Source organism: Equus przewalskii, chromosome 21 (genome assembly GCF_037783145.1).
Source record: "Equus przewalskii isolate Varuska chromosome 21, EquPr2, whole genome shotgun sequence".
NCBI classification, from domain to species: domain Eukaryota; kingdom Metazoa; phylum Chordata; class Mammalia; order Perissodactyla; family Equidae; genus Equus; species Equus przewalskii.
This window is the reverse complement of record NC_091851.1, coordinates 25,258,878-25,278,566: the sequence shown is the minus strand read 5'-3', so window position 1 is coordinate 25,278,566 and position 19,689 is coordinate 25,258,878. Positions and strand designations below refer to the sequence as shown.

Below are 19,689 nucleotides of genomic sequence, written 5' to 3'. Positions count from 1 at the left end.
TGATTTCTCTGTTGTTTCATTTCCATTTCTCTGATTTCTCCTTTTAGGCTTATTTCCTTCCTTGTGCTTATTTTGGGTTTAAGTAACTTTTCTTTTTCTTGTTTTTCAAGGTGGAAGCAGGGATCATTGATTTTATACCTTTCTTATTTTCTAATCTAGTTCTTTAAAGCAACACATTTTCCTCTAAAGACTACTTTTGTTAAACCCCACAAATTGTGATATGTTGTGTTTTTATTATCAAGTACAAAATATTTCCTAATTTCTCATGACTTCTTTGAGCCATGATTATACAGTAGTCTGCTGTTTAAATCCCATTGGACTTTTTTCTTTTTGCTGAGGAAATGAGGAAACATTGCCCTAAGCTAACATCTGTTGCCAATCTTCCTATATTTTGTGTGTGGGTCGCCACAACAGCATGGTCACCAATGAATGGTGTAGGTCTGCGACTGAGAACTGAACCTGGTCTGCCAAAGCACAGCATGCCAAATTTAACCACTAGGCCACAGGGCTGGCCCCTACTTGACTATTTTTTAATGTTGGAGAGAAATATCCTTCTGCCTTATATAAGCCACTATTGTTTTGGGGTTTTCTGTTATTATGTACCCTTAACTGTAACTAAAATGAATGATACGACAGTACCTATTTATAATTTATTTCAATATCTAAATAATTTCTAATTACATTGATACCTAATTGCCCTGAATTCCTAGTTTCTGCTTTAAACATGAACGCTTTTAATATGCAGAAAGTATAAAATTAAAAAGTAATGAGGCCAGCATTGCACTGATATCAAAGCCAGACAAAGACAATACAAGAAAATTACAGACCGCTATCTCTTATGAACACTGATGCAAGAATCCTCAACAAAATACTAGCAAATTGAATACAGCAGTATATTAAAAGTATTAATATTTTAATTCTTTTGACCAAGTGGGATTTATTCTTGAAATGCAAGGATGGTTCAACACATGAAAAGTCATATAATACACTACACATTAAAAACAAAGGGGAAAAAAACCACATGATCATCTCAATTGACACAAAAAAATTTGACAAAATTAGGGCCGGCCCAGTCACGCAGCGGTTAAGTGTGCACCTTCTGCTTCTTGGCGGCCTGGGGTTCATCAGTTCAGATCCCAGGTGAGGACATGGCACTGCTTGGCAAAAGCCAGGCTGTGGGAGGCGTCCCACGTATAAAGTACAGGAAGATGGGCATGGATGTTAGCTCAGGGCCAGTCTTCCTCAGCAAAAAGAGGAGGATTGGCAGTAGTTAGCTCAGGGCTAATCTTCCTCAAAAAAAAAAAAAAATTTTAAAAAATTTGCCAAAATTCAACATCCTTTTATGATAAAAAAAAAAACGCAACAAACTAGGACTAGAAGGAAACTACCTCAACATAATAAAGGCCGTATATGAAAATTCCACAGCTCACATCACATTCAACAGTCAAAGAATGAAAACTTTCCCTCTAAGATCAGGAAACAAGGCAAGGATGCCTGCTTTCACTACATCTGTTCAACATAGTATTGGAAGTTCTAGCCAGAGCAACCAGGCAAGAAAAAGAAATAAAAGGCATACAAATTGGAAAGAAAAAAGTAAAAGTTACCTCTGTTTGAAGATGGTATAATCTTATATACAGAAAACCCTAAAGATTCCAGACCAAAAAAACTGTTAGAATAAGTAAATTCAGCAAAGTGGGATACAAAACAACACACAAAAATCAGTTGCATTTCTATACACAAATAATCAACAATCTGAAAAGGATTAAGAAAATAATTCCATTTACAAATAACATCAAAAACAACAACAAATTAGGATTTACTTTTAACCAAGGGAGTAGACTTGCACACTGAAAACTAGAAAACAGTGCTGAAAGAAATTAAAGACAAATAAATGTATAAATGTAAAGACAGCCTATGTTCATGGATTAGAAAACTTAATATTGTTAAAACGCCAATACTAACCGAAGCAAAGTACAGATTCAATGTAATCCCTATCAAAATCCCAATGACTTTTTTTGCAGATATAGAAAAATCCATCCTAAAATTCATATGGAATCTCAAGGGACCCTGAAAAGCCAAAGCAATCTTGAAAGAGAACAAAGTTGGAGGATTCATATTTCCTGATTTCAAAATTTAGTAAAAGCTACAGTAATCAAAACACTGTGGTACTGGAAGAAAGAGAGACATATAGAACAATCAAAATAGAAAGCCCAGAAATAAACTCTCAAATATATGGTCAAATGATTTTTCGACAAGGGTACCAAGACCATCCAACGCAGAAAGGACAGTCTTTTCAACCAATGGTGCTGTGAAAACTAGATATCCACTTGGAAAATAATGAAGTTGGACCTTTACCTAACACCATTTGCAAAAATTAACTAAAAATAGATCCAAGACCTAAAAGTTAAGAACTAAAGCTATAAAACTCTTAGGCTACACACAGAATGGGAGAAAAGTATGTACAAATCACATATCTGATACGAGGTTAATATCCAGAATATATAGAGAACTTCTGAAACTCAACAACAACAAAAAAACCCAATTCAAAAATAGACAAAGGACTCGAATAGACATTTCTTCAAAGAATATATACAAATGGTCAATAAGCACATGAAAAGATGCTCAACATCATGAATCATTAGAGGAATACAAATAAAAACCACAACGAGATGTAACTTCATACCCATTAGGATGGCACAATAAAAACAAAAACAAAAAAGAAAGCAACAACCGTAGGTGTGGATGTGGAAAAACTGGAAACCATGTGCACTGCTGGTGGGAACGTAAAATAGTGTACCCACTGTGGAAAACAGTATGGCAGTGCCTGAAAACACAGAATTACCATTTGATCCAGCAATTCCACTTCTGAGTGTATACACAAAAGAACTGAAAGCAAGTATGTGAACAGATATTTGTACACTCATGTTCATAGCAGCATTACTCACAATAGCCAAAAGGCGGAAACAACCCAAATGTCCATGAACAGACGTATAAACAAAATGTAATATATATACACAATGGACTATTACTAAGCCTTGAAAAGGAATGAAATTCTGATACAAGCTACAACGTGGATGAACCTAGGAGACATGATGCTAAGTGAAATAAGCCAGTCACAAAGGACAAATATTATACGATTCCACTTACATGCGTAGTCAAATTCATAGAGACAGAAAATAGAACAGTAATTATCAGTGGCTGGGAGGAGAAGGGGGATTGGAGAGTTATTGTTTGATGGGTACAGAGTTTCAGTATGGGATGTTAAAGTTCTGGAGATGGATGGTGGTGATCGTTGCACAACAGTGGGAATGTACTTAATGCCACTGAACTGTACAAATGGTTAAAATGATAAAGTTTGTTATGTATATTTTACCACTATAAAAAAAATCCTAAACAAAACATTAAGCTAATCCACAAAACACAAAGTTACTTTCAAAAATGGAAAAGAAAAAGTCATGGGAGCTTTTAAGTTAAGTAATGGAAATGAAAGAAGGCAGGTATCAGAAATCAGGGATTAGTGGGCAGTACTGCACTGATAATTTCTAAATAGTCTCAATTAGTGCTATGTGAACAGATGGTAACAAATATGAAAAGTCTCTAGGAGAAAATATTCAAAAAGGTAATGGAAATGTAAAATATTTAGTGAACAGAGACCTATGGGCAAGCCAACTCAAGAAATAGTAAGAATTGCACTCCTTGCTAATTCATATCTTTATGTTAAGATTTTAGGAATCAGTTTTACTTTTTAAATTTTTTTTCAGGAAAATTAGCCCTGAGCTAACATCTGTGCCCATCTTCCTCTATTTTATGTGGGATGCCTGCGACAGCATGGCTTGACAAGTGGTGTGTAAGCCCACACCCGGAATCTGAACCAGTGAACCCCAAGCCACCGAAGCGGAACGTGCAAAGTTAACCTCCATACCACCGGGCCGGCCCCCAGTTTTACTTTTAATCTACAATGCTTAGAAAACTTACAGGGCAGATTTTCCAGTGCGGGGATCTATATAGGTGGTTGTTCTTCTATTGTGGTCCACAAAATATGGAATTCCATCCACTGTGAATCTCATTTCCCAGCCTTCAGGTAAGGGCTTTTCATTTAGTTGACTATAAAACATAAGGAAAAATATAAACAAATAAAAAAATGTTAAAGAGTTGCTTATTTGCCAAGTACAGAAATTAAAAATACCCATAAATGCAGCAGAAATTTTCTAGGAAACCATTTAAATTTAGTATTTCCAGTTGTTTACTAGACCTCTCTATCTAGATATCCTACAAGCATGTTAAACATGTCAACAGGGGGCCAGCCCCGTGGCCGAGTGGTTAAGTTCACATGCTCTGCTACGGCGGCCCAGGGTTTTGCCGGTTTGGATCCTGGGCACGGACATGGCACCACTTGTCAGGTCATGCTGAGGTGGCATCCCACGTGCCACAACTAGAAGGATCCACAACTAAAAACATACAACTATGCACCGGGGGCGTTTGGGGAGAAAAAGGAAAAATAAAATCTTTAAAAAAACCCCAACAGGTCCATCAACCACCACTCAAGTCTTCTCCCATCTACTTGGCCTGTATTCCTCATCTACGTAATAACACATCTAAACATCTTATGTTAACCAAGTTCTGCCCATTCTGCCTTAGAAGTCTTCATGTTCTTCAGTGTTCTCAGTCACCAGCACCATCCTTATTCTGGCTTTATTCAGCTCTCTTCTAAACTTTCACAACAGCCACTTAACTGGTTTTCCTGCATCTAGTATCACTCTAGTCCTACACTCTGATATTTCATATTGCTGATAGAGTACTAAAATAGTGATCTGATCAAATTCTCTCCTTAAAGTGATAACACTGCTCACCACTACCAATGGTAAGATCTAAACTCCTCCACCAGGCACTCACTCTGCCTCTATACTCCACCCTCAATGTTCCCTTTCAGATTTATCTCTGCACTCTACCTCCAACTCCCTTCCATGAACCCTGTGACTTCATAGTGTATGGCTATTCACCATTTCCCTAAACAAGATATGATCTGCCACACCTTCAAGTGAAGATTCTCCCATTGTCCAGAATCTCTATTATTCCTCTGTTAAGGCAACTCAAATGTTCTTTATGAAATATTCATACTCACTTCTTTAATACCTATCTTTAGACCTTGCTTAATCTCTCTAAACGTGTTTCTTTGCCTATAAAATAGAGATAACAATGTCTAGGTAATAAAACTATATGAGGAATAAATGAGAGAACACAAGTAAAAAGCTTAGCACATAGTAAGCCCTCAAACTGTAACTATTATTACTCTTCCTACTATATACTGATCATTCTCCTCAGGTCCCTCAAAGTACTTCCTTCATAATGCTAGCACAGCATTTACCAAGAATTTCACCATGTGTGTCTGGCAATAACTTCCCACTCTACAAATATTACATGAATTTTAAAACAAGAACTAGATTTTAAGGCAGTAGTGACTAACATAAATGAACTAATTTTAATCTGTTACATATTAATTGAGGCATGCATAAATTTCAAAACTGCTTACCATGAACCTAAGAAATTTATTTTTACATTTCAAAATGTTACACTACAATGAGTACAGAACTATTGAACACTCCTTTGCAATTTTTGTTTGTGTATTCTGCCATGACAGCCAGTCTTTTTAGTTTTATCCATATTTGCCAGTTCATTTTCCCTATTCTACAGCCTTAATTTTCTCATTCGGTGAGTTTGGTGAGAGAGAGAGAACAATGGAAATGTTCAAAGGGAAGAAAGAGTATCGTTGGAGGCATTTAAGTTCACTGTTTTAGAGAGCCACCATTGCTGACAGGAATGTCATTTTCCTCAAGTGTACTTCAGAAAAACAAAAGGCTGAGAACCATTGCATAAAACAGTATTTATAAACTATGTCAAAAGGTTAAGAACATTTCACTGTATTCACAGAACTGAATACAAATGTTGGATAAAATATGCTACCAAAAGTTTTTAAAAGATAACACTTCTCATTTGTTGTAATTATATTTGCAAGACAGGCTCAGTAACAAGTTGTTTTCTTGAAAACAAAACAAATTGGATAGAACTGGGTCATTTGTATTATTTATTAAAATATGATTCTAATTTTAACTCTGAAACTTTAAAGTTCACAGGGGAACAAAAAAAATGGGAGTAAATTACAGAAAGGTAACATGGTCTATTCTATCCTTAGAGATAGAACTTTAAAGAGGCCTTAGAAATACTACTTTTGAAATTCTTAACTCTTCCTTTTTGGGAAATTGAATATATTTAAGTTAGATACCATAACTCCATAAAAAATGTTGTGATGTGTTGGTATCCAGAAACAGATTTTAAATTTAAAGCATATCGTTAGAAGAGAGGTTCTTAAAACTCTGAGCCATGAAATATGTGAAGAATTAGTCATACCTGAAGAGAAGTTTGGCCTTTGCCCTTGGTTCCTGGGAGGTGATCATTAGGCTTCTAGAATGTCCTGCCTGTCAGGAGTATCCATGTTTGCTTGGGGGCTTTGAACACCAAACAGTCAACAATGTGATTTATGATGGAGGCTTAGGACCTGCTGTATCAGTTCTGACTTCTGGAGTAACTGGAAACTAAAGGCATTAGCCCCAACTCTGGGGAAGGGCTGGAGACTAAAGGTTAGCCACACAGGCAGTACATGATGGAGTCCCAATAAAAATTCTGCATACCAGAGACTGGCAATACTCCATGCATACTGTTCCACATCAATTCTGTGTATTTGGAACCCTCTCAGACTGCTCTACACATTTCTTGCTTCTAATTTGTATCCCTTTCCCTATAATACACATGACTGTGAAGATAATGGGTTTCAGTGAATTCTAGTCTCTCTGGTGAGTTATCAAATCTGAAAGTGGTTGTGGGGACCCTCGAATTTGTAGCCAGTTGGTCTGAAGTGAGGGCAATCTAGTGGATTGTGCTCTCTGTGCTCTATGGCTTGCCCAATTCCTTACAGAATGGAACTCTCTGGCAGCCTGACACCTGCATCGTATTACATATTGTTACATATTGTTATGGGCTAAATTGTGACTTCTGCAAATTCATAAGTTGAAGTCCTAACCCTCAGTACCTCAGAATGTGATCTTTTAGGGTCACTGCAGATATAATTAGTTAAGATGAGATCATGATGACAGTGGGCCATTAATCCAATATGACTGGTGTCCTTATAAAAAGGGGAAATTTGGACACTGAGACATGTACACAGCAAGAATGCCATGTGAAGACTGGAGTTTTGCTGTCACAAGCCAAAGAACTACCAGAGAGGTTAGGAGAGAGGCCTGGAACAGATCCTTCCCTAGTGCCTTCAGAGGGAGCACAGCCCTGAAAACATCTTCATCTCAGACTTCTAGTCTCCTGAACTATGAGACAAATGTCTGTTGTTCTAAGCCAATTTGTAGTACTTTGTAAGGCAGCCCTAGCAAACTAATACATACACTATTACATAATGTTACAAAGAAAAACAATTATATATACAGTTATCAAAACATTAAAAAGACAACTGATAATAATGTGTTTCTGTTACTATATTAACTAGCAAGTGCTTGTAATGAAGTGTATAAACAATATTTTCAGATATCTACAACTGCAGAATGATGTGGTTGTAGCTTACAATGATAATGGAAGGAAACACTCAATTTCAAGTAAAGGTTAGTGAAATTGAATATGTATGTTTTCCCACTAAGTCATATACTCCTTGAATTTTATCCAGTGATCCCAGGTTGCAAAATCCACTTTAGAATTACTAATCTGGTCTTACTAATAATAAATAGGTATTTTTGAATATATAAGTGTAATTGCATATACCAATGAGGTTTTTTTCCCCCCTATACTCTCAAGAAACCCAAATCCATTATATGAAAGTAACAGTAACAATTTTTTCTCTTTTTAATGTATATGGTTGATTAATGTTTAAGGCCTTTGGGAAAGAATATGTAACTTTTATTTTTTTTCATAACTGAGTCAGAAATAGGGTACAATCTTTAAGAGGTTATCTATACACTAGTAACTGAAAGTTCTTACCCTTGACTTCTGGGATCTTCCCATTGTGTAATACGAGTATTGTGGTTGACAAAATATACTCTACCATTGCTGTCCGTTCTCTTCTCTTAAAAAAAAGAAAAGAAATTCAAAACATTAGAATTGGTGTAGTCTTGTTCCTCAAACTAAAATAAAATAAGATGAACTGAATTTGCCAATTTCTTACTGCATTGTTGATTTTGTCGATTTTAAATCACAACTTTAAACTAAAACTAAACTAAAAAGTTTTAATTTCTTCTTTCATTATTAAATTCACATATTTACTAAGGTTACAAAAAATCAGTATATCCTAGAAGCTAAATAGACTTAATGGCAATGTTCTGCCCACAGGATCTTTCTGCTCAATCCAGCCAAAAGCAGCAAGAATAATTAACTGTTTTAACTTTACATACATGATCTTATTTTATCTTTAACAGTCCCTTGGGTAGGTGGTTTTAATTTATCTTCAAGATAAGGAAACTCAGACAGGTTAAGTGATCTGCCCAAAATCTCAGAATTAAGTAGCAGTGACAGGATGGAAACTCAGGTCTCCAATCAGGGATTTTTTCATACTACACTATCTCATTTCTAAAAATATAATGGAGGGATATAACTTAATTGTTTCTTTCTTACATGTTAGGCATTATTCTACTAGAGAAGACTGTTTCAAAATATATCCTGTTCCTTAACATGCTCAGTTCCTAAATCCTAAATATCTATAGTAACTTTCTACACAAGAGCTGGGCAGCAGGGCTCAGTTCTTTAATTTACTTCATCTGTGGCTGCTGTTTATTTCCTCACTTGTCTCTCGTCTTAGGATTCTAGTTTTCTTGTCCCCACTCTACAAAATTTCCCCTGCTTTCCTGAACTTTGTCATTAAGGTTTAGAAGACATGTGGATGTGACTGTCTTTTAATAACCAAAAAGTTTTGAAATTTTAATATTAAGTTGTTGTTTTGAACTATTGACTTCTCTGCTCTATTACCAATTAATTCTTCAAAAGATAGGTCTCTTCCTGTATCTAAATTTAATTTGGCCAAGATGTCTCAAAATGAATAATTGGAAGTATTAAAGAGTAATGGATTTCAACTTTTTTAAAAGCACAGTTTCTAAAAATTAGCAATTTTCAAACAAAATTTTAAGATTAATTCCATACTGATAAAGTCAATTTTTATTTCATATGGTTTGAAAAGTTGGCATCTATTTTTCAAATAACATTTATTTAGATCCTTTGGATCTTTTTTCAAGCAAGATATTGCAGGATGAGTCTTGCAATAGCTTTGTCAAGTTGTTATTTGGTCACATTTAACTTTATCTCCAGCACTGATTCCACGATTTCAAGTAGCAGTGATGATATGAGGGGTTAGAAGTGATATACTGGTGAGTATCATGAATCTGCTCCTGACATCTCAGCTACTTTCTACATCAGCTGAGCCTAAAATGGAAATAGAAGTCCAAGTGTGCATAATATACAGAAAAATGGGACTCTACATCTTGTGACACACTGAATGTTAAGACTGGCTTCACTGCTTATGGCATCTTGAGTGTGGAAACATGTAACCAACTTTAAGGTTGTCTCTGAGGCAAAAAGAAGGAACCACAGTGCTACAGCTGGCTACATGATAACAAAGTAAGTTAATGTTCTTAGCCATCACATTAAATGTAAATTTTTAAATATATTTGCAGAATGTGTAAGTTTCTTGTATCCAAATAATTTTTTAAAAGTAACTTCTATAATCTAAAAATAATACCCTAAGTATATAGCTGAGCATATACTCATCTTTTATCTGCCATTTAAGTTCAGATTTCAGGGCCAGAGAGTTTCTCTTCAAAAGCTAACATGAGGCAAGATAAAGTTAATAGAAAACTTATTTCCTGTCTATGTTCTAAGTATATACTGCTGATATCAGCATTTCTTGGAAGAGGCTGTGAAAAACAAAATTTGAAAGGCGGATGCCCTTGCAAACTGAAAACTCATCTGCTTAATAAGAGGAAGTACTGTGGCTGTAGAGCTGATTTCTTACTTTGTTGGAAAAAATCACATGACAAACAATACTGAAATTACAGAACATCAAACCTGAATGCACATCAGAGCACTTCCTGACTTGAATAAAACAGTAAAAAACAGAAGCTTCTTGCTATTCTATGTATTCTTTCATAACAACTCTGAAAATGAGTAAATATCTTTATACTTGATGAGTAAAACCAGCTATACAAAGCCCTATTAGGCTACATTGTTGAACCAAAAGCATTCTTTGTTCTCCAGCTTCTGTACCTTGCATGTATTAATATTCTCCACTGTCAGTGTGTAAGGTGGTAATGTTTAGTCCTAGCATATGAAAGTCTGAAAGACTGAAGAAGTTGGATTTAAATATATATGGTGTCACAAAAATGCTGCTGCAATTTCAGAATGTAAACACAGGCTATAAACTGGGATTTTAAATCCTGAGGGTATGTCAGCTGAGTGTCATCTTTTACAGTACCAGTATTGTCACTGGTTCCACAAATAAGGCATACGCCCCAAAGGCAGAGAATCATAAAGCAATGCTCAGTCTGAGTAACAGGATGACCAAGAACTCATTTGGGACGGGGGTTACACTTCAACTTCAGGAGTGTGAAACCTAAAAATCAGTAGAATTTAAAGTAAGCAAGGCAAGATTCTGATAACCTATGAATAAGCTGGGATTGGGACTTCAGAGACAGTATTTTAGGGAGGTGCTGATGGCTAAAGCAATAATAAGGAAGCTCTTGATGATGAGGATAATGATAAATATAGAAGGTTAGAACCAGTTTGCAGGGAAAGCTTTTCGAGTAAAGTCAACATAGGCTGCAATTCGTGCTTCTATGAGCAAGAGGCCATTTTTCTTATAGCTGCTCTGGAGAAGGAGTAAAATGGGCTGTGTTTCTGACAAAAGCCAATTGCATCGTGATTTTTCTGCAATAAAATTAAGAGGATAAATACATGACCTTTCAGATATATCCTTTCAGTGCATCAATTTATCCACTCTAACATGGACATACGAAAACTCTAGAAATAAAGCTGAGAAAACCGTCCATGTCTGGGAAAGCAATACGACAGGTCTGGTTCAAAATGCCTCTTAAGAGCAACATCCCCTCTTCTAAAGCAGTTCAGACCAACTATACATTGTCCACTCCGAGGTTCTAGTAGAGCCAAGACTCCTTACTAGAGAGCCAGGCTTTGGTGAAGACAGAAATTCACAACTTTCATATACCCTCCCTTGGTTACAAGCTAGTAACAATAACAGTTATAAATACAACCTATTACATTTTTCCCTCTTTGACTCACAGGAGTGTTAAGTATAAACAACCTTAAGAACAACGGGGTTTCTCAAAGGCAGGCTTACACAGCCAATATCATTTATTGCCTAGATTCATGCGATCTTGATCCATCAATTTTTTTCTCCATTCCTTAAAGAAGTAATGCTAGAGCAATGTATCTTGAGGATTGATGCCTCCCAACAAGACTATCTAGAAATATCACTTTCTGAATTTACCCCAATGTTATGAAATATCTGCAGCTCTTGAAGATAAAACTTCAACTGGTTCCATAACTGGCTTTCCTTTGCTGTTTTCCACTTTCTATATTCTCTTTGGCTTTCATGCAAAACTATTTCTACACTGCCATGTTTATTCTGGAAACTTGCTACAGTGCTATGACTTATATAATGCTATAAAACCAAATTCTGAGAGGGTAGGCCCACCAATAACCAAGGTACCAAAAGTACTTGATAACAGAGCATAATCTTGTGCTTCATGGTGTAGGGCACAAAGTCACTACTCTAACACGTTCCCCCTTCTACTGTTCTTTCATATAACATCAACTCAACCAAACTCCTAACTGTGTTTTGGAAGCACCAAAGTGATCAAAATTTGTTTTTAAGTTTTTTATTTTAAAATAATTATTACTCACAGGATGTTGCAAAAATCATTCAAATAATCTCACATACCCTTCAACTAGTTTCCCCAATGGTAACATCTCACATAGCTATACTATAGTATCAAAATCAGAAAACTGACACTAGTACATTACTGTTAACTATAGACTTTATTCAATATGCATGAATTCTTAAAGCTGAATTCATTTATGTGAATGTATAGTTCTACACACTTTTATCCCATGTATAGATTGTGTAATCACCACCACGGTCAAGATACAGAACTGTTCCACCACCACATAAGAACCACTTCTGTGGGGCTGGCCCCATGGCCAAGTGGTTAAGTTCGCATGCTCTGCTTCAGTGGCCCGGGGTTCGCCAGTTTGGATCTTCGGCACAGACCTATGCACTGCTCATCAAGCCATGCTGTGGTGGCATCCCATGTAGAAGAGCTAGAGTGACTTACAACTAGGATATACAACTATGCACTGGGGCTTTGGAGAGAAAAAAAGAAAAGGGAGGACTGGCAACAGAGGTTAGCTCAAGGCCAATCTTCCTCACCAAAAATTCATTAAAAAAAAAAAAAGAACCACTTCTGTTACCTCCTGTATTTGCACCCACCTACCACTGGCTCTGTCTCCTGGCAACTATTACTGTTTCCCATCTGTATAGTTTTGTCATTTTGAGAATGTTATATAAGTTGAATCATACAGTACATAATCTTTTGAGATTGACTTTTTCACTAAGCATAATGTCACTTGAGGTCCATCCAGATTGTTGTGTGCATCAATAATCTATTTATTTTTATTGCTGAGTGAGCAAAAATATTTTTAAACTTTAGAAAAGTAAAATAATTCTGAATTCCAATAAAAATTCACCATAATGAAAGAGTCAACTTAGAACTCTGGGAAAATTTAATGCCTATTTGGCACTCTGAATTAAACCAACATACCCAAAAAGCTTCCCAGAAATTCACTCAAGCTAGAGCAGAGTATCATCTATAAATACCTGATTTTTGAAATGACTGAATTCAATGAAAAAATTCATGTGACTTACCCCATCCAGGTGGCAGGGGACCAAGGGGATCAAATTCTTTATTTTGTGATGTAGCAAACAAATCTTGATTCTAAAAAGAACAACAACAACAAAATGGTGAAACAGAGAACAACTTAAAACAGATAACTTGAGATCAAGCTTTGAGTTCTGATATGCCTTCCCCGGCCATGTGCAACATAACACACTCTTACAAAGTTCACATCTTAGAGATAAGTATCACACAGTCATGAATAAACATCAATACACTCTGGTGGAGAAAAAATCTTTGCAAACATTATTTAACATTTGTAACTATTTGAAATTCAAACATTACAAGTACATAACCCCCAAATAACCATTTCTTCTTCTTTAACTACAAATCAGTAAATTAGAGAAATATATAATACCACCAAAAAAGTCATTTATAAATAACAGTACTCAGAGTCATCAGATAGTTGAGAAAAATCTTTTATTTCTAACTCAAAAAGAGAGGATCATATACAGTACATGGTATATTCAAAGAATTATGGGAATAGAGTTGGGGGCACAGGAAGAACAGATTGGCAGATGAGTGAAAGGAAAGAATTCCAGTTGGAAGGAGCTGACGAGCCTAGAACTATATAGAAGACTTCTTAAATTTCTGTTTGCTATTATCACACTGGCGGAGAGAGAGGTTTGGCTAGATAAAAGGAAAGCAGGAGTCAACCATTGGAAAAAGAGAAGCAAAAGTCATATTGACTCTGTGTAGGGTTAATGAGTAGGTTTTGGTTTAAATGTATAATAAAGTGAGGACAATTTGTGGTCTTTCAGTAAGATTTGGTTAAGCCCTTTCTTCTTTAATAAGATAAGGCAAACAAATAACAGACTCTAATTGCTTTAAGAAAAAATTATTACGAAGAAAAAAAAACCCCACAAGTATAATAGGACAGCACACCCCATATATCCAACACTAAAATTCAACAATTATCAAGACTTTGCCACATTTATCTTTTTTGCCCATTCTGTGCTGAAGAAAAACCAGTCATCACTTCACCACTATGTATTTTAGTATGCCTTTCTAAAATTTGTGGACATTTTCTTACATAACCACATATCGTTATCATACCTAGCAAAGAATCTATGTTAATTTTATCATCTAAAACCCAACTCCTAATTAAATGTCTCTGATTTCTTATTTGCTCAAATCAGAATACAAAGTCCTCACATTACATTAGGTTGAGTCTCTTGAGTCTCAATCTATAGCAGTTTCTCCCACCATCTCTTTTTGTTTTTTTTTCCATGTCACTGACTTATTACAGAAATTGGGTTAACTGATTAAAAGTTTCCAAGCATGTGAGAGATATTCCATTTCTGATTTAACAGCTCTTGGAAGACAGACTTTTCACGAACTGGCCTTGCTTCTCTTCGCTTTGTGAAAAGTACTAAGAGTAGGAGGCCAGGGAAAAACACTATAAAAGGATTGAACCCTGGTTACAGAACCCTGAAAAGTTTGGCATTTGACAAACTGTTCTGATAATTTTCTAAGACCCAAGCCTATCCCACTGGCTCTTCCTGGACAGATAAGATAGGGACATGTACAACGAAGCCATGGGACAAGAAGAGCCATTACACAGTTTCCATCATCAACGATATCCATTGTGAGGTTAAAGATGCTGAGTGTATGAGAGTCCACTGCTCTGTAACCAGGATCAGAACAAAGGCCACTTCAGATACCCAATAAACAGACTTTCTCAGCACCACCCCACCACCCCACCACCCCACCACTTTTTAAGTAGCTGGTACTGTGAATATTCAATTCAGTTCATACTGTTTGCTATGTTAAGAGTAACTGAAATAGTCTGTTTAAGTTCTTTTTGATTTAGAACCATTCTATAACAAAGCAAAGAGTTAAGAACGCAGAAAATTTGTCAGGTTATTTTGGATAGGAGAAAAAAAAAGAACATGGATGATGAGGCAAAAGCTGCAATTCAGGAAAAGTTCCAAAGACTCCGAGTATCAAATTGGTCAAGTTTACAATGAAGCAATACACACTGTAGGTGCTCCAGAAATTTGCTAAATCTGTCTTTAAAAAGAATGTTTTAAGAGATTTTGTACTGTCAAAGTGAGATAAAGGGTACATTTACAATTGTGGATATGAGGGAGAGAAAAGAAGAAAAATAACATTTCTATACATCTAGTATGTGCCAAACATATTAGGAACTATATTTTACAGAATCCTCAAAAAAACCCTTCTGAGGTAATATATATAAATATATATATATATATTTATATACTTTATAGATAAAGTAAACGAGTCTTGATGAGGTTAAGTAACTTACTCAAAGTCATACATAGAAAGTAACTGCGCGACCAAGATTCGAACCCAGATGTGTCTGACTCCAAAGCCCATGCTCTTTCCGCTGGCTACCCATGTGGAAACTACTTTTTTAAAATTTTTTTTAATTTTATTTTTTTTTAAAGATTGGCAGCTGAGCTAACAACTGTTGCCAATTTTTTTTTCTTTCTGCTTTTTCTCCCCAAATCCCCCCAGTACATAGTTGTATATTTTACTTGTGGGTCCTTCTAGTTGTGGCATGTGGGACGCTGCCTCAGCATGGTCTGACGAGTGGTGCCATGTACACACCCAGGATCTGAACCAGTGAAACCCTGGGCCGCTGCAGTGGAGTGCGCAAACTTAACCACTTGGCCTTGGGGCCAGCCCCTGGAAACTAGTTTTAAAGAAGGCAGGCAAGCTAGGCATTCAAACCTAGAAGAAATTTGGCCAGGCATATCAAAGGTGATTATAATTTAGAAAGAAAGGAAGATGTAAAACAGAATAGGAAAAGAAAAAAGGGTAAGGTTGATGAGACAAAAAATAATTTCACTTCTAAAATCACTGAGAAGGGGAATATAGTGACAGCTGTCTACAGAAGGTGGCAGCACAAATTGTTATATGAAAGAAAGTTATCTTAGTCATAAGCAGGTAGTGAAGGGAAGGCTGCTGATAAAGGTGAATTTGTCCACATTAGTGAATAATAACTATGATGGTGATGAGGTCCAAGAAATAGACAGGAATATGGGGAAGAAGGAAAAATGCAATGCCTAGTGAAGACAGGAATTTACTCTGATGGATTCTAACAGGGATGATATTGATGGTGGTGGAGGGAAAGAGATGGCAATAAAGAGGGTGAGCTTCTCTTGAACTCTGGGAGAGTTGTTTAAGTTCTATATATTACTCAAACAAATCCCTCTTGTTTGGTACATAGAATCAAATTTCTCCAAGGACTATTTCCCTTTCCCCAGAGAAAAGATCTGTGATACTTTATGATCTGAAAGACTGTAAAATTCCTAGCACCAAAGATTGCATTAACAAAACATCAATACATTTTGGTGTGCTTACCACTATTGCTGCAATAGTACTCTAAAGGAAAATATGTAAAACTTAAGCCATTTCCAGAAAGGAAATTTTTTATATATAGATAATATAGTTTTGAAGGCAGAATAATATATTTAGCATAATCCTATAAGAAATCAAATTTCTTTAGTCTCCTAGAGTACCAAATACTGTATTAGGTAAACTTTACCTTTATATGTTACAAAATGATGCAATTCTATCATCAGTTCTATATAACCACCAAAGAGTCAGGTGCTCTTAGACCCAAGGTTTCAGATGTTCTGCTAAGTTAGGCAGTATTAAATTTAGAACTGTTTTAATTCTTTTCAAACTATTTGGGCTTATTTTTACTATTGTTTTGTCCAAGGATTTTAAGTTTGTCTTAACTTCTTTCTTTTTTGACATTAACAAAGCAAATGAGGTTGAACTTCAGGAAATTTCAAAGAGGAAAGAACATATCACATAGAATACTCAAGTCAAGGTCTAACAATAATATCTATCAACAGCAACAACTGGGTTGCCATCCTACTTGTACCTTCTTTTTAGTGCTTTACATCTCATATGCAGGAAAAGGTTGAAAACCAAATACTCTTATTAAGTGTATAATGCAACAGGCTGCTCACCCCATAAATGAATCTCTGATTAAACTGCTGCATTGCTCCTTGAAGTTGACTACGTTGGAGCTGCCACTGTTCATAGTTCCGGACGGATTCCAATGTTGGCCTCTGCCACGTTGTTGTTCTTGTGAAATGGTCAACATAATAAATACGTCCCATGTTGTCAACCCGCCGTTCCCAGCTAAATCAGGATAAAAACAACCTAATTCAACAAATACTTATGAAACAGATAAGAATTAAGCAGGACTTCACCTTGGCCCTGGTGCGGGTTTGGTAAGATTTTACCTTGAGAAACTATTTTTTATTTACCTAAAGTCTTTTATTTTATATATCTTTAAATGGTATATAAGTAAACTTAAGATAAGTGTTTCTACAAATTTCTTTCTTTTTTTCTTTTCTTTTGCTGAGGAAGATTCGCCCCAAGCTAACATCTGTGCCACTTTTCCTCTATTTTTTAGTATGTGGGCCGCCAGCACATCATGGCCATTAATAGAGCACTGTCAGTCCACACCTGGGAACCAAACCCGGGCTGCCAAAGCAGAATGTGCTGAACTTAACCACTAGGCCACCAGGGCTGGCCCCCAAAATTTCCTTCTTAAAAGTTCTTAAGATGTATCAGCCAGGTTTTTAAAACACAATGTACATTCACGGGGCGGGGGGGGGGGAACAGTCATTAAGAAAAAAGTTCTCATTTTCTTTCCCATGTTCTTTTGACTGTTGTTATCCCAATACAGACACAATTGTATATACAGCTTTCCATAGATATCAAAAAGCACTTTTTCACAAGAATACAACTATCTTATTTATTATTTCAAATGGATGCATAGTATTAAGTAAATGTTGACACAATAATTTGGTGATTTCTACCTGATTGTTTAGGGTTCTTTCTAATATTCTGATATTATAAATACTAAAATAATAAATACCTTTAATATATCACAACTTTTTTCCTTCCTTTGCACTATTGCTTTAGGATAAATTTCCTAGAGAGGATTACTACAAGTATGTACATTATCATGGTTACATATACTTCCTGTAAGAGTTGTAACTAACTTATTTCCCCATTTTTGCTACTGACTTCTGTTGAATAAAAATATTTTTCTTCCAATTATTTTATATAATGTAAATGCCAAATGCATAACATCATGTATTAATATACACTTTATTTCCCCAACTATTTTGCAATGAACTCACTATTACATATTAAACTTTTTAATATAATAGGGACTTTATCCTCATATATATGATGGGGCTATAATTCTTACTCAGTTAAATAATTACTCTTGAAGAAACCAATCCTAAAACCCTGCAGTTTGAGCCAGGTAAAAGTTCAAAAAGGAAAACTTGGAAGTAGAAAGACCTATGGAATCTTTAGGTTAGAAATGAGTGACGATAAAAATCATTCATCATGCTCAATCAATTCTCTGATGCTTTCCAGTTTGTATTCACTACAAAATAGAGTGGGTAGAAAAAAGACTGACAGAGAGAGGAAAAGCAGCAATGTAGGGAAGATTCTGTACAGATATAATCTATAGTTCTGAATAAATACTTCTTTTCTTCTTTAATTTGGACACTTACCCAGGAGGTAGAGGTTCTGGTCTATCCCACGTTGTTCTTTTTTCAATATGATCTACATAGTAAACTCGCCCATGCTGGTCCACTCTCTGCTCCCAACTTAAAGACAAAATTAAAAAGGCTGGTAACATACTTGTATGAATAGCCTGGCTTTTTAATCCTGTCTTTGCCTTTTTCTCTTACATTACCATATTTCAGAACTGAGGCGAATAAGAATATTAGTAAATAAAGAAGATTATTCCAAAAGAATTTAGGAATAAAGTCAAGAAATGTTATCCTGAGGGTGACACACAGTGGATGAGATTTCTTCTATAGAACTATCTGCTCTAGGAGATGCCTTATGTTTCTTAAGAGGCTTGAGGTCAATGCACTCAGGAGACAAAGTCTGAGTCAATCAGATCAGGGTATATGCAGGACTTGAATGGAAAAGAAAGCTGTAATTAATGTTATAAAATCTGAAGAAAGACTGAGCTGCTAAATGAAGGGCAAAGGACTATTTGGGTTCTAAAAAAGCTGAAAATAAAGAATAAGACTTTATCAGGTGTGTCTCTGCACAGTCCAACAGACAAAGTCAATCTTATTGTTCTAGTCTCCTTGACAGGTTTATCCCCAAAGTGAAGAAGATAGGAAAAAAATATCACAGCTTAGGTGTACCAATCACTTCTAAGAGTACCCAGTTTCTCTTTGCTAATCTCTTGCACAAACAATTCTCAATTCTGGCTTCTTACGTAGGTTTCCAAAAGGAAAATGGCCTAACTACCCACACAAGTAATATAATTCTGTTTAGCAATTAAAATTCTCAACATGAGAGTTTATTACTTTATCAGCTAGCCAATTAATCTTGATTAGCATTCTGAGCTCTGGATTAATTTGAATGTCACAATGTATATACATATATAAACTACTGGAGTATTATTAATTTTAAATATAATTAGTAGAGATTAAAATGGGATTATGAGTACTAATTTTCTGAGTTTCCTAACTTTGCTTTAAATGATTTCATGATGGAAAAATTTTTATTTTAAAAAGTGATTCTTTTTCCCTTCAAAGAAAAAGCAATCTGAATTAGGTGACTATTTTATTACTTGGACTTGGTTAACTTTCTGTGGTTCAGAGTCCTTCAAAAAATATATATATATTCTTCCACTTTACCCTAGCAATGA

At 35.6% G+C, this 19,689-nt stretch overlaps 1 protein-coding gene across 8 annotated transcripts in view; it reads right to left on the bottom strand.

Annotated features, from left to right (window-relative positions):
- ITCH (itchy E3 ubiquitin protein ligase) overlaps positions 1–19,689 on the bottom strand; it is a 109,091-nt gene that overhangs the window by 25,369 nt on the left and 64,033 nt on the right. For all 8 annotated transcript variants that reach the window (XM_070588116.1, XM_070588115.1, XM_070588117.1 and 5 more), the window contains 5 exons: positions 18,530–18,625; positions 16,958–17,132; positions 12,983–13,052; positions 8,035–8,119; positions 3,976–4,104 (listed from right to left, as the gene is read on the bottom strand). In XM_070588116.1, the coding sequence (XP_070444217.1) occupies positions 3,976–4,104; positions 8,035–8,119; positions 12,983–13,052; positions 16,958–17,132; positions 18,530–18,625 (555 nt within the window). The remainder of the gene's footprint in view (positions 1–3,975; positions 4,105–8,034; positions 8,120–12,982; positions 13,053–16,957; positions 17,133–18,529; positions 18,626–19,689) is intronic.